Raw genomic sequence first — 12,700 nt, 5'->3', positions numbered from 1 at the left:
ATCAAACAGAAGCAGAGGCCCGCTCCAAAGCAGGAACAGGGGCCGCCCGAGAGCTAGAGATAGAAGTCTGCTACCTGTCCAGAAACAGCACAGACACTACAGCCTAAGATGTGACCACAGCCCACATAGAGGGACTGCCGCTCGCTCCCTGTGGAAAGAGAAGTCAATCTCCCCACCTCCAAGACCAGACACATTCCACCTCCATAGAATAGGAGGCCCGAGAGCTGGTCTCGAAGGGCCCAGTTAAACGAGGGCTGGGCCCGTTTGAGTCGGCTCTGAGGCATGATGGGAGTGAGCACAGGCCATGCCAAGGGGCCTCGAGGCTGGGATTAGTGAGGTTGAAAGAGGCAGCTGTCCTAGCAGGCGGATAAGCTGCCTATTGGTCGAAGGAGGAGTGAGGGGGCGGTGCTGGGCGAGGAGATAAAAGGGGGGGCGGCGACGGATGCCAGGGCGTTGGCGATCCTCAGAGGTGGTTTCCCACCTGCCCACCCTCAAGCGGGGGGGGGGGGGGGGATTTGTTTGGGGGACGATGTTTGTTATTGTGTTGTTCAGGATTGGCAGGAGATGTCACAGCGGCAAAAATAAAGAACACAACAAACCCCGAGCTACAAAAGATATGGCTCATGGGAAGGCTGAGCCAGAGCATGGAAAGCAGGTCGGGTGACCCGGGAGACAGGTGTGGAGGTCCACACGGAGTGGGGCCCTTGCTGACATGGCGATCGGTGGATGGGGGGTGGGGTCCAGGATGACGTCAAGTACGGACCCATGTAGCGTGGGGCGAGGGGGGGCATGCTTGTACAAGTTAATCAATTTGAATTGTTAATAAAGCAAGCTGCGGCCTAGGTTTTCCCAATGTTGGTGTCTAGAGAGTTATTGAAGGGGATGGGGGGAGAGGGGGAAGGGGGAGAACGGGTCCCAGCTCCAAGGTTTAAAAGAGATTCTCCACAAGGTGAAATGGAAAGAAAAAGAGGGAGGTGCAACCTCTAGAGACGGAACCAGGCTTCTCGACCAGAGATGGATCGAGGCTGCCCCGGAGTGACACTCGCCACCCAGAGACCCAGCTCAGCTTGACTAGCAGAGAAGAGCGAGGCCTAACCTCTAGAAAGGGAGCAAGAGTCACTAGCCAGAGATGCAGGAAGGCAGGACATCCACCAAAGGCGCAAGGAGTGATCTCCAGAAAGTAATGAAACCCCAATTGCAGGAAATGAAACAAGGCCCGATACCCCAAAGACGGGGCCAGGCTCAACATCCAGAAAACAGAGCAAAGCTTGACATCCAGAGAGGAAGCGAGGCTTGACCCTCAGAGAAGGTGCAAGGCACAACCCTCAGAGAGGGTGCAAGACTCAACCTTCGGACAGGGAGCAAGGCTCTACCTCAAACCTCAGAGAGGGGGCAAAGCTCAACCCTCAGAGAGGGTGCAAGACCCAACCCTTAGGGAGGGTGCAAGGCCTGACCCTCAGAGGGTGCAAAGCTCAACCCTCAGAATGGGTGCAAGGATCGCCCTCAGAAAGGATGCAATGCTCGACCCCCAACAAGGGAGCGAAGCCTATCCGCCATGAAGGAGCAAGAATGGGCCTTGATGAGGGAGCAAGACTGGACCTCAAGGAGGGAGCACAACTCAACTGTCAACAAGAGAAGGTTCGACCTTTGGAGAGAAAACAAGGCTCACCCTAGGGAGCAAGGCTCGACTTCCGGAGGAGGAGCAAGGCTCGAACTCCGGAGGAGGAGCAAGGCTCGACCTCCAGAGGAGGAGCAAGGCTCGACTCCCGGAGAAGGAGCAAGGCGCGACCTCCAGAGAGAGAGCAAGGCACGACCTCCAGAGACAGGCCAGACATTCAGAGATGGAGCCATTGAGAGATGGGCCACGGAAAAAGCACTAGAGGTGGGGATACTGAGAACCAGCCATGTTCTATAGGTGTCAACGAAAACTACTCTCAACATGCCGCGACTGAGCTATACCTGGCTGCAGTGAGGAAGTCACGCTCCCAAGGCAGAAAAGAAGCAAGGGCATTAGAAGGAAAGTAGCCACGCTGAACACACTGGGAGGAAACCATGCCAGACCTGTGGAAATGGCACAGCTAGGACCACCCGAGCTGTAGCCATGCTCTCTCTCCAAAGGAAGAACCAACACCAATCCAGGGAAATGGAGAGGGGGAGCTGAACACATACAGAGAGGACAAAAAAACCCTCAAATCTGTCATGAGGGAGGAGTCCTGCATGCAGCAGGCTGCATAGGTAGAAAGGTATGTTCCCGCCTGAATCCTCAAAGGGAGAGAAAAAAACTGCACTTCTGCAACAGAACTGGGCAGCACTTTGCCAAAAGAGAGGAAGGCACATTGTACCCACCAAGAGTGTACTGTAACACTCAGGCTGAGAAGAACCATATTCCCTAGGCAGCCCCAAAGCGCTCGTAAGAGACAGTGAGATGCTATGCCCACAATGACAGAGGGCACTGCCAAGTAGGAAATGGGGAGAACCCTGAAGGAGGAAAGGTCTGCGCCCTCCCATCAAAAAGAGGGGGGTCCTCCAGGAAGACGTAGGGACACACCCAGCCCCAGAAAACAAAGGCCCCCCAAAAGGGAGCAGCACCCCTGAAACAACTAAAAAGGGTACACCAAAGTGGCAGAGAAGCGGGGTGTTTTTTTTTTAAGTAATCACAAAAGAGAAAGTCATATTCCTGCTGAAATAGGACTGAGAAAGTTAGCAGCCATCAGAGAAACAGCAATAAGCAGAAAATTGTCATGCTGCCCCAAAATCTGAGGTAGTCAAGTCTGCCAATGCTACAGAAGTTTATGCAACTGGCCAAGAAAAAGGACTTCAGGTGGAAAACCAGCGCTCCAGTGGTAAAACCAAGGCAGCACAGTCGTGACTTCTACACCACCCAATGATGGGCATCGCAGCACTAGGGCCCTGGGAAGGTGGGAGAACCACATGTGGTCGGGCCTAACCTGCTCAACCTGAAGAGACAAGAGAGCAACGCACAAAGAAGAACCCGAACCAGACTTGGGTGGCTCCCGGCCGCTGAAAAAGGTTGTGCAGGAAGAATTGCACCCCCCCCCCCCTCCCCACAGAGAGCAGTTTTACTCCAGCTCTGCCTGCCTGAAGAGAGAGAGAGACAGAGACAACAGAAATGCAGTGGAAACACACAGAGGGCCTGGGAAGCAAAAGAGAAAGAAATATGCTACTAACCAATAGTTCTGCTACCGCAAACGGCGGTAAGGTGAAGGAGTATCCTGCAGTCGCAGACAGGCAAAAAGGCTTGCAACCTAAGAATCTCAAAAGCCCGCCAAAAAGAAGAGGTAGAAAAAAACGCCGCTCAAAACGACCAGGAACACAGACTAAAAGTTCCAGCAGAGCCCCAGGAAAGGATAGTTAGGTTTTTTTTTTATTTTGGAACAGGAGGCAAAGAGAGAAAAAGAACAGCTTACCTTACGGGGGAAAGAGAGCCTGTCACAGCTCACAGTGCAAGCAGACAACAATAAACATACTGTTTCAGCAGAGAAAACACCAGTCTGTACCATGCCACAGCCAAACCCGCTGAGCTACAAGGCCCTAGGCAAAGGAGGGGAGGGACCCGTTCAACTAGGTGTCCCCTAGCTGGAAGGTGAGGGACCCAGTACCGCTGAGTATCACCGTAAAAGCACCCAAGACCAGGTTACCATCACACCCCTTGCTCAACTGTCCCCTAGCAGAGCTGGGGCAGAAGCTTAGCCAGCAAGCAACAAGAGGGGCTTCACATCCGTCCACCATCCGCTAGGAGACAGAGAAAATACTGAGCATTCCAGACTGCATAATATCCTTAAGAGGTGGAACTATTTTTTCTGTCTCCTTCCGCTGGTGGAAGGACATAACCTAATGGTCTGGACTGGTCTGGTATTGATGACAATGAAAAACAGTTTATAGTTTTGCTACGGCTTTTGACTCCTAACCATGACTCTTACTCAACACCCTCACTTACCACCCCTACTACTGCAGTTTCCTCACCCCTAGCTATCTGTTCGTCTGTCCAATTTAGATTGTAAGCTCTGTTGAGCAGGGATTGTCTTTTCATGTTAATTTGTACAGCGCTGCGTAAGTCTAGAAGCGCTATAGAAATGTTTAATAGTAGTAGTAGTAGTTTCTCCTCCAGGAACTTCTCCAAACATTTTTTTAAACTAGCTATGATAACTTCTTTTACCACACCCCCCAGCAGTGAATTCCAGCACTTACTATGTGTTGAATGAAAACATATTCTATCTGTTTTGCCTGTTCAAGTGTTATGCTTGTAAATTATTCATGAAGTTATAAATAAAGTAGAAAAAAAAAAAAGAAAATGCATTACCCTACCTAGTGTGAAATTGCACAGATTAGATGGGCCTAATGATCTTCTCTGTCGTTCTATGACAATGGTAGGACCTAGGTTGGGAGGGGGCCGGGGCAGCACAGAGTACAACCCATCTTTTACTCCCTGAAGACCAAAAACAATAGGAGAGGTTATTAGGGAAAAAAACAAGAGGACAGGGAACAGAAGGTTAACTTAGCAATACTGCAGGCCATGAGGTAGTCAGGTTGGTACCAACAGGTTATAACTACCTAGAAGCCAAACAAGTCAGTACTGACAGGTTGGTGGTGGCTAGATATTATCTAGTAAGTCCATGGGGACCAGGAAGGCTTGATACTAGGACAAAAACCTCACTAGTTCTGGTATTTATTTAGATTAATAAAAATATGGATAAAAAGACTTGGTGGAAGCTTAGTGCTGGATTATGTACGGGAGCTTGTATGCACACCTAGCCAGGATGGTAAAGAAACCCTGGGATTCTGTGAGAGCAAGCAGAATAGCAAGCCCTCAGAGCATGGATGACCTCTCTAACGGACCCTAGAATGGGGAAGCTACACCAGCTTCACTGTGTGTGTCTAAAAGCATATGTGCCCCTTCTCACTTGCCACAGTCACATGGGACCTCCTCAGCCTTCATTTTTCATGGAGATATTCAGATAGTTCACTGAAGCTCCCCATAAAGACTTCAAAGTTTGTTTTTTTGCCCGGTTTTCAGTACTTTCTCTTGAGCTCTGCCATCATCATGCATTTCCAATACCCTGGTAGTGGCATAGATAGGTTTTCAGCTAGTTCTAAGTTTTCCTTTTCTTTTTAAATGTGTCCTTTACAGGCTTCCAGTTGGGTGCTTTTTAAAATCAAGTCACATGATTTCACTGTGGCTTTATTTTTCAGGAACATGTCCCAGAAAACAGTCCCAGTGGCTTTAGAAAGTGTACCCAGAGCAGCAAGACCATATCCATAATGGATACTCATAATTGTGTCTTGTAGTATCTGGGGCCTGACCATAAAGCCCTCTTAATATAATTCAGAGTGGAGGAGTAGCCTAATGGTTAGTGTAGTGGGCTAAGAACCTGGAAAACTGGGTTCAATTACCACTGTAGCTCTTTGGGACTCTGGGCAAAGCGCTTAAACCTCCATTGCCCTAGATTCAATACTTATATTGTGAGCCCAACAGAGAAAGTACCTACATAGAACATATAGATTGCCTTGGTTGTACCACAGCAAGGCAGTATATCAAATCCCATTACCTGTATTCAAAGATATCAAAGGGAGATATTCAGGGTAAAGAGAAGCAGCACAAACCAATTTTTGGCACCTTAATGTCCAGTCATTAACACCTGCATCAGAAGAATTGGTTTCTGTGGATTCTGGAGTTGCATCGGTTGCTGGGGGTGCATTGGCATTGAATTTCTATCAATCACCCTTTACATGGAGTATTAGTAGAGACCATCAGGATTGGAATCTTCTGATCCCTCCCGAAGAAGAAATCAGTCCCCATCATCACTGACATTGAGGACTCATGATGCCATGCATAGGGTGGAAACTGGGGTGCATCGACATTGCGCCTGAGTCACTGTTTCAGTGGCTGTATGAGTTTGGTGAAGAGACATATAAGGAGGACTAGATGTTGGATTAAATATCGGTCTTGTAAGAATCAAAGAGGAAGATAACAGAACAGTGGAAGCGAAGGACACTATGGCAACAGGGTTTGGATGTGCTTGACACAAATATGGAGACCAGTGGCAGGAAAAGGGCTGGGGGTGGGGGAGGGAGCAGGTGTTGGTTTGCTTATGGGAATGTATGTGCTTCTCAACAAAGAAAGAGAGCATCTCAGCTGGGTATAGTGGATGGGTCAATGGATTTTTATCTACCGTGGATTACTGTGCTGTGCAATATGCACATTCCCATCCTATTCTTTGGGATTCATTTTGTTGCACTGTGGTGGGAGGCGGGGCTGGTGGTTGGGAGGCGGGGATAGTGCTGGACAGACTTATACGATCTATGCCCTGAAGAGGACAGGTACAAATCAAAGTAGGGTATACACATAAAGTAGCACATATGAGTTTGTCTTGTTGGGCAGACTGGATGGACCATGCAGGTCTTTTTCTGCCGTTATTTACTATGTTACTGTGTTGCTCAGCCTCACTGAACGGCTTCACAGAGCCAGATTATAAAAGCTCCCTGTGCCCAACTGAAAGCACACATGATCCTCCACAGCACAAAAACATTTACCTAGATTAGTAAGAGGCATTTGTGGAGTGAAGGGGGGGGGGGGGGGCAGGGGAGTTATATAAGTCAGGGAAATGAAACAACACGGGTGCTTGGCATTTTTAAAAGCATTTGCGCTATTTTGCCCCCTTTAGCTACCCACACAAACAACATATGTATGAGGGTGCTTTTATTGCGTGTACTTTACAGTAGCTCAGTGCTTCCCAAACCTGTCTTGGGGGCTCCCCAGCCAGTCAGGATATCCACAATGAATATTTTTGAGAGAAATTTACATGTAGTGGAGGCAGTGCATGCTAATCTCTCTCATGCATATTCATTGCGGATATCCTGAAATCCTGACTGGCTGGGGAGCCCCTAGGACAGGTTTGGGAACCACTGCACTAGCCAATTTTCAAAAAGAATGTGCGAGTCCATTAGAGAGGTGGTGTTAACAAATGGGAATTGGATGAGATAAGATCCTTTCCATTCAGTCTGGCTCTCATCCTTCAAACTAGGATTACTAAAATCTTTCTAATACAGTGTGGAATTTAACATAAACTAAATCTGTTCTCGTATTCATTTCCTTCCACCTCAAGAACACTGTCCCTCCAGAACTCTAAAGAGAAATTTGTACGAGGTGGGTATAGGGTATCATAGAATTATAGAAAGGCGGGGCTGAAAGAAATCTCATATAGGCCATTTAGAATCAAAGTAGACTAGACGGTACTTCAGGATATTCTTCCCCATCCCTCCTCCTTTCTGCTGCCAGGTTTTACTGTACCCAGACCTGCTCTTAAAACACTACCTAGGTAACTGACCTTATGGGCAATAAGATACTTTTCTAACCCCCCCCCCCCCCTCGCCCCATTCACTCTCCTCTCTAGGATTCGACCAGTACTTTACCAGCCGCTCACTGGAGAATAACCGCAGGAACATCTGGTTTGCTGAGTTTTGGGAAGATGATTTTAAATGCAAGCTCATGTGGTCTGGAGCCCAACCAGAAGAGACATCCAGAAAATGTACAGGTAACAGCAAACTCGTGCACTTGTCTCACCCTTTGCAATCCATTCCCTCCAGAGGTTGGTAGGTAAGGGGTACTACCTCACCTTCTCAAGAGTCTATTACAGTGCTTCCTTAACCTCTCCTGCAGGGCCCCAATGCTCAGAAGTAAACGTGGGTGCTAGAGGCATTAGAGCCGGATTAGCGCCCGCATTTACCAGTGCACAATGCTCAGAGGCCCTTATCGTGGGAAACAATGAGCTTGCCGAAGAATGGCACAAATAGTATGCTAATGTATACTATTTCTTATTCCCTCCGATGCTCAGAGAACAGCGCAGTGAACAAGGGCGCCCTTACCGCTGGAAACCTAATGCCAGCTCCGAGGTTATTGAACTTTCCTCTTACTCACTACTTATCCCCAAGAGAATTATTTAAAATGTACCTTGACAATGTACTACAGTTTCCTTAGTTTGAATTTTAACAGTAGTTTATGCATATCATTTACCTAGGGGTTCCAGAATTGTTAATGAAGAAGGAGCCCTTGAAACTATAAGTTCTCCAGATAGCTTAGATGTATCTCAGTTCCTAGAGTCTTCACATGATTTAATTAGCAAATGGCCAACTTTGATGGTTGTCCTGGAATCTGCAACTTTAAAAATGGAACTTTTGAAGGCATATTTTCCTAAAATAGAGGTACCTTTCTGTGGTCAGATTATTAGAATGTTTCTAGATGTTGCTAGAGCAACCCAACTGAAAAGAAGGGGTTTCGTACAATTCAAAACAAAGACATCCTTTTACTAAGGTGCGCTAATGGATTTAGCGCACGTTAATGATTAGCATACACTAAATGTCATGCAGCCCATAGGAATATAATGGGCTGTATGGCATTTAGCACATGCTAATTGTTAGCACACCTTAGTAAAAGCACCCCTAAGGTACTAGCTATAGGTGCTGCTTGAAAATGTCTGGCTTCCTATCAAAATAATCAGTATGTATTTCCAGATGCGGTGCAATTGGAATCTTTTTTATGAGATAAGGCATTGGTTGAAAAAGATAACGTTACTTAGATTCATTTCTCAGGACTGAGATAATAAATAGGGTTATAATTTTAAAACATGTTTTTGAGTCTCTAACTTAATTATAATTTCTTTTTAAATTATTGAAAGGGCTGTTTCCCTATGATGTGAGCTTTATACCTTTGTTTTCCTTGTTTATATTTATATTTTTTGAGACAATTTGCTTATGCATTTTTTCTTGTAGTACTGTTTGGAATACATTAATAAAAATTCTTAAATTAAAAAAATACATGATATTCAGTGGCTCTATCTAATTAGGTGCTGCCATTATTTATTTATTAGGATTTATTAACCGCCATTATGAAGAGATTCACCCAAGTCAGTGTACAGTAGATACAGTTTAACATCAAACTTACAATAGTAAAATGACCAAATATAAACATAAATACCATGAAAGAAGAAAACTTGAAAACAGCAAATTGAAACCTAACAATAGGATTACCATAAAACAGGATAAAAAAATGTACATATTTAATAGCACTGCAGCGGTGTACCAAGGGGGGGGGGGGGGGGGGGAGGTAGGGGCGGTCCACCCCGGGTGCATGCTGCTGGGGGGGGTGCCGCGCGCCTGTCGGCTCTTCGTTTTCATGCTTCCTGTGCCCCGGAACAGGTTACTTCCTGCTCCGGGGCAGAGGGAGCATGGAAACGAAGAGCCGACAGGCGCGCGGCACCTCCTCCCCCAGCGGCGTGTACCCGGGGGGGGGCTTCTTTCACGGGGGGGGGGGGGCGCGCTGCACCCGGGGGGTTATTTCACCGGGGGGGTTGCGCTGTTCCGGGCGGGCACTGCACCTGGGGGGGTGGGGCGCATCGGGTGTCAGCGCCCGTAGGAACGCCACTGTAGCACTGAAATTCAAATAACAGAGATATAATAGCATAATAGTGATGGAATATCTAATAATATCTAATAAGCACACATTAGAATGTTAAATAATAGAGATATGATGCTCATGCTTTTCTACAATACAGCTTACCATATAGCTGAGGGGCCAAGTGTAGATATATAGATGGGGACAAGATGCATGGATAAATAAATAGGCGGCTAAGCTAACAGCAAGTTCATTTCCTGCTTCCTGTCTGACGGGACCCGGCCAATGGAAGCCTGTGGGGCAGGTGCAGTCAGCAATAATGAATCACTGCAGGTGCCGGGGATGCCTGTAAGTTACACCAGGGAGGGACAGGTTTCAACGATGGGTGGGCAGATGCCGGAACGCTGCAGAGGAGGAGAGATGTTGATGTGGAGTAGTTGAAAAAAACCCTATAATTGTTTTTATATCTCCGGGGGTGGAAGTATGGCGTGGCATGGTGAGGCCCATTTAAGTTAACTCTGGGCCCATCCAAAATACTGGGTCTGGCTACGCCACCGACTTGTGTAAGATCACAAGGAGTTACAGTGGGATTCTCAGCCCAATGCTCTAACCACTAGGCTACTCCTCCACTTTGAAAAGAGTAAGACCAAGAGTTATACCACAAGGAATATGAGGAAGATTTATTCTAATTTAAGAGGACAAAAAGGAGCGATCTGATATTTTTACTATTATTTATTTATTTAAAATATTTCTAACCCACACTATCCACTATCCTAGGTGGGTAACAATAAAACATGTACAATTAAAACACACAATTTAACATACAATACAATAACAAAAACAACACGTTCATCACCAGGCACCAGCAAGCTCTATGTAACTCTAAAGGAAACTCAGTACAGCAGTCAATTAAATACCCAACCCTCTATATTATCAGAAGATGCAATAATGACAGGAACTGTTGAAAGGCTTCCTAAATAGTCTTTAATTATTTCCTAAAAGGAGCTAGATTTTTATATTGTGTTTACAACATAATGGTCAACCACCGAGTTGGAGGAACGGAGAACACTATGGACTTGGTAGGAACAATCAAAGGAGTAGTGTAAAAAATATGATGCTTCCAACAACATGAGGGAATCAAAGATATACACAGAGTTTAATCTTGGGTAACAACCTATAGACTCAACACGGTGCCGTATTTTGGCACTGGTTGTTCCTGCTTCAGGAGTCTGAATGGATGAAGGTGCAGGACACTGGAACACTGTGTATGAATTGGGGATGAACAGTCTTGAATTGTTCAATTTTTAAAAAAATGCAATCGATTAAGAAGTCTGCTTCTTCAAAAAAAACAGCTCTGAAGGGATTTTAAACGAGGTGAGGGATGGCTGATGTACATCAATCTTATCAGAAGCTGGAAAAGATACCAAACCAATGGAAAATGCTGGGTCTTCAGTAGGGAAGGTATAATAGATGATCAAATGTCTGCAATCTTTTGCAAAAAATATGTTGTGAACCAATCTGAAGTCAGTTCCTGTGATTGAGACGTGGGGTAAGGAATATTGTAGATGAAAATATTCGAGTTATTCCCCAAGTTTTCCACATCATCACTGTGACCCCTGACGCAGGTGCTAGTCACCGAAACACGGCCCGTGTCGGGTCAAGGCTCATTCATTAAAGAACTTTGTTCCATTTTAAAGGCCCGTGGTGCTGTTTTTTTGTGTGAACCAATCTGAAGTCAGTTCCTGTGATTGAGATTCAGACATAGAATGATAAAAACTTTCAAAAGAATGACCGAGTTAGTCTGCTGCATCAAAAGTGACAGAGGCAGGGAAACCTTATAATCTAACCAGTATATTGAGGCACAAGCTTTCAAGGAGTCCACTTCATCGGATGCACAGAATACTTAGGGCTAGTGAGGTTCTGTACCAGTGCAAAAAGTCTACCTGCGTTGTTATTTTAGTAACACAGAGGCGAATTCTATATATGGTGCCAAAAAATTGATTTGATTTGATTTACTTTATATACCGTCTTACACCAAAAGGCACCAAAGTGGTTTACTGGGAGGGGCATAATCAAACGGGGCCGCCCATCTAAAAGGGCGCCCCTCTCCGGGGACGGCCCCAACCGTATAATCGAACAAGATGGGCGGCCATCTTTTATTTCCATAATACGGTTGGGGCCGGCCAAAGCTCAACATTTAGTCAACCTAAATGTTGAGATCGTCGGACTTAGAGATGGGCGACTTCGGTTTTCTCCGATAATGGAAACCGATGCTGGCCATCTCAAGCCAGCATTTGTAGTGCACTGGTCCCCCTCACATGCCAGGACACGAACCGGGCACCCTAGGGGGCAATGCTGTGGACTTTGTTAATTGCTCCCAGGTACATAGCTCCCTTCCCTTGGGTGCTGAGCCCCCCAAATCCCCCCCAAAACCCAGTCCCCACAATTGTACACCACTACCATAGCCCTTATGGGTGAAGGGGGGGGGCGCCTAGATGTGGGTACAGTGGGTTTTGGCGGGTTTTGGAGGGCTCAACACTTACCACCACAAGTGTAACAGGTAGGGGGGGATGGACCTGGGTCCGCCTGCCTAAAGTGCACTGCACCCACTAAAACTGCTCCAGGGACCTGCATACTGCTGGCATGGAGCTGGGTATGACGTTTCAGGCTGGCATAGAGGCTGGCAAAAAAATGTTTTGTTGGTGACCACTGGGGGAGTACGGGGAGGTCATCCCCGATTCCCTCCGGTGGTTATCTGGTGAGTTGGGGCACTTTTTTGAGGCTTGGTCCTAAAAATAAATGGACCAAGTAAAGTCGGCCAGATGCTCGTCAGGGCCGCCCTTCTTTTTTCCATTATCAGTTGGGGGCGGCCATGTGTTAAGAACGCCCCGTCCCGCCTTCGGTATGCCTCTGACACGCCCCCTTAAACTTTCGCCGGCTCTGCGACGGACTGCAGTTGAGGGTGGCCAAGATCGGCTTTCAATTATGCCGATTTGGCCGGCCCTGAGAGAAGGGCGGCCATCTCCCGATTTGTGTCGGAAGATGGCCGCCCTTCTCCTTCAAAAATAAGCAGGATAGTTACATTAAAACAAACATATAGCAAGAAATTACAATTTTACAAACAGCTTAAAAAATAAAGAAAAATGCAATACATAATTTGAGTGCAATAATATTTAAGAGTGCAGACAAAATGACGAGTATAGAGCCAAGCCTTTAGAATTTTTCGAAACTGTAAATAATTAGTCAAGCTTCATATATCCTCTAGTAACTGATTCCAGAGCAAAGGACCAA

At 46.5% G+C, this 12,700-nt stretch overlaps 1 protein-coding gene across 2 annotated transcripts in view; it reads left to right on the top strand.

Annotated features, from left to right (window-relative positions):
• Window positions 1–12,700, top strand: part of LOC115462393 (metabotropic glutamate receptor 6-like) — a 45,892-nt gene that overhangs the window by 20,027 nt on the left and 13,165 nt on the right. For both annotated transcript variants that reach the window (XM_030192401.1, XM_030192402.1), the window contains exon 5: window positions 7,413–7,553. In XM_030192401.1, coding sequence (XP_030048261.1) covers window positions 7,413–7,553 — 141 coding nt within the window. The remainder of the gene's footprint in view (window positions 1–7,412; window positions 7,554–12,700) is intronic.

Source organism: Microcaecilia unicolor, chromosome 2 (assembly GCF_901765095.1).
Source record: "Microcaecilia unicolor chromosome 2, aMicUni1.1, whole genome shotgun sequence".
Taxonomy (NCBI): Eukaryota; Metazoa; Chordata; class Amphibia; order Gymnophiona; family Siphonopidae; genus Microcaecilia; species Microcaecilia unicolor.
Note: the sequence above shows the minus strand (reverse complement) of the source record. Positions and strands in the feature narration are given on the sequence as shown.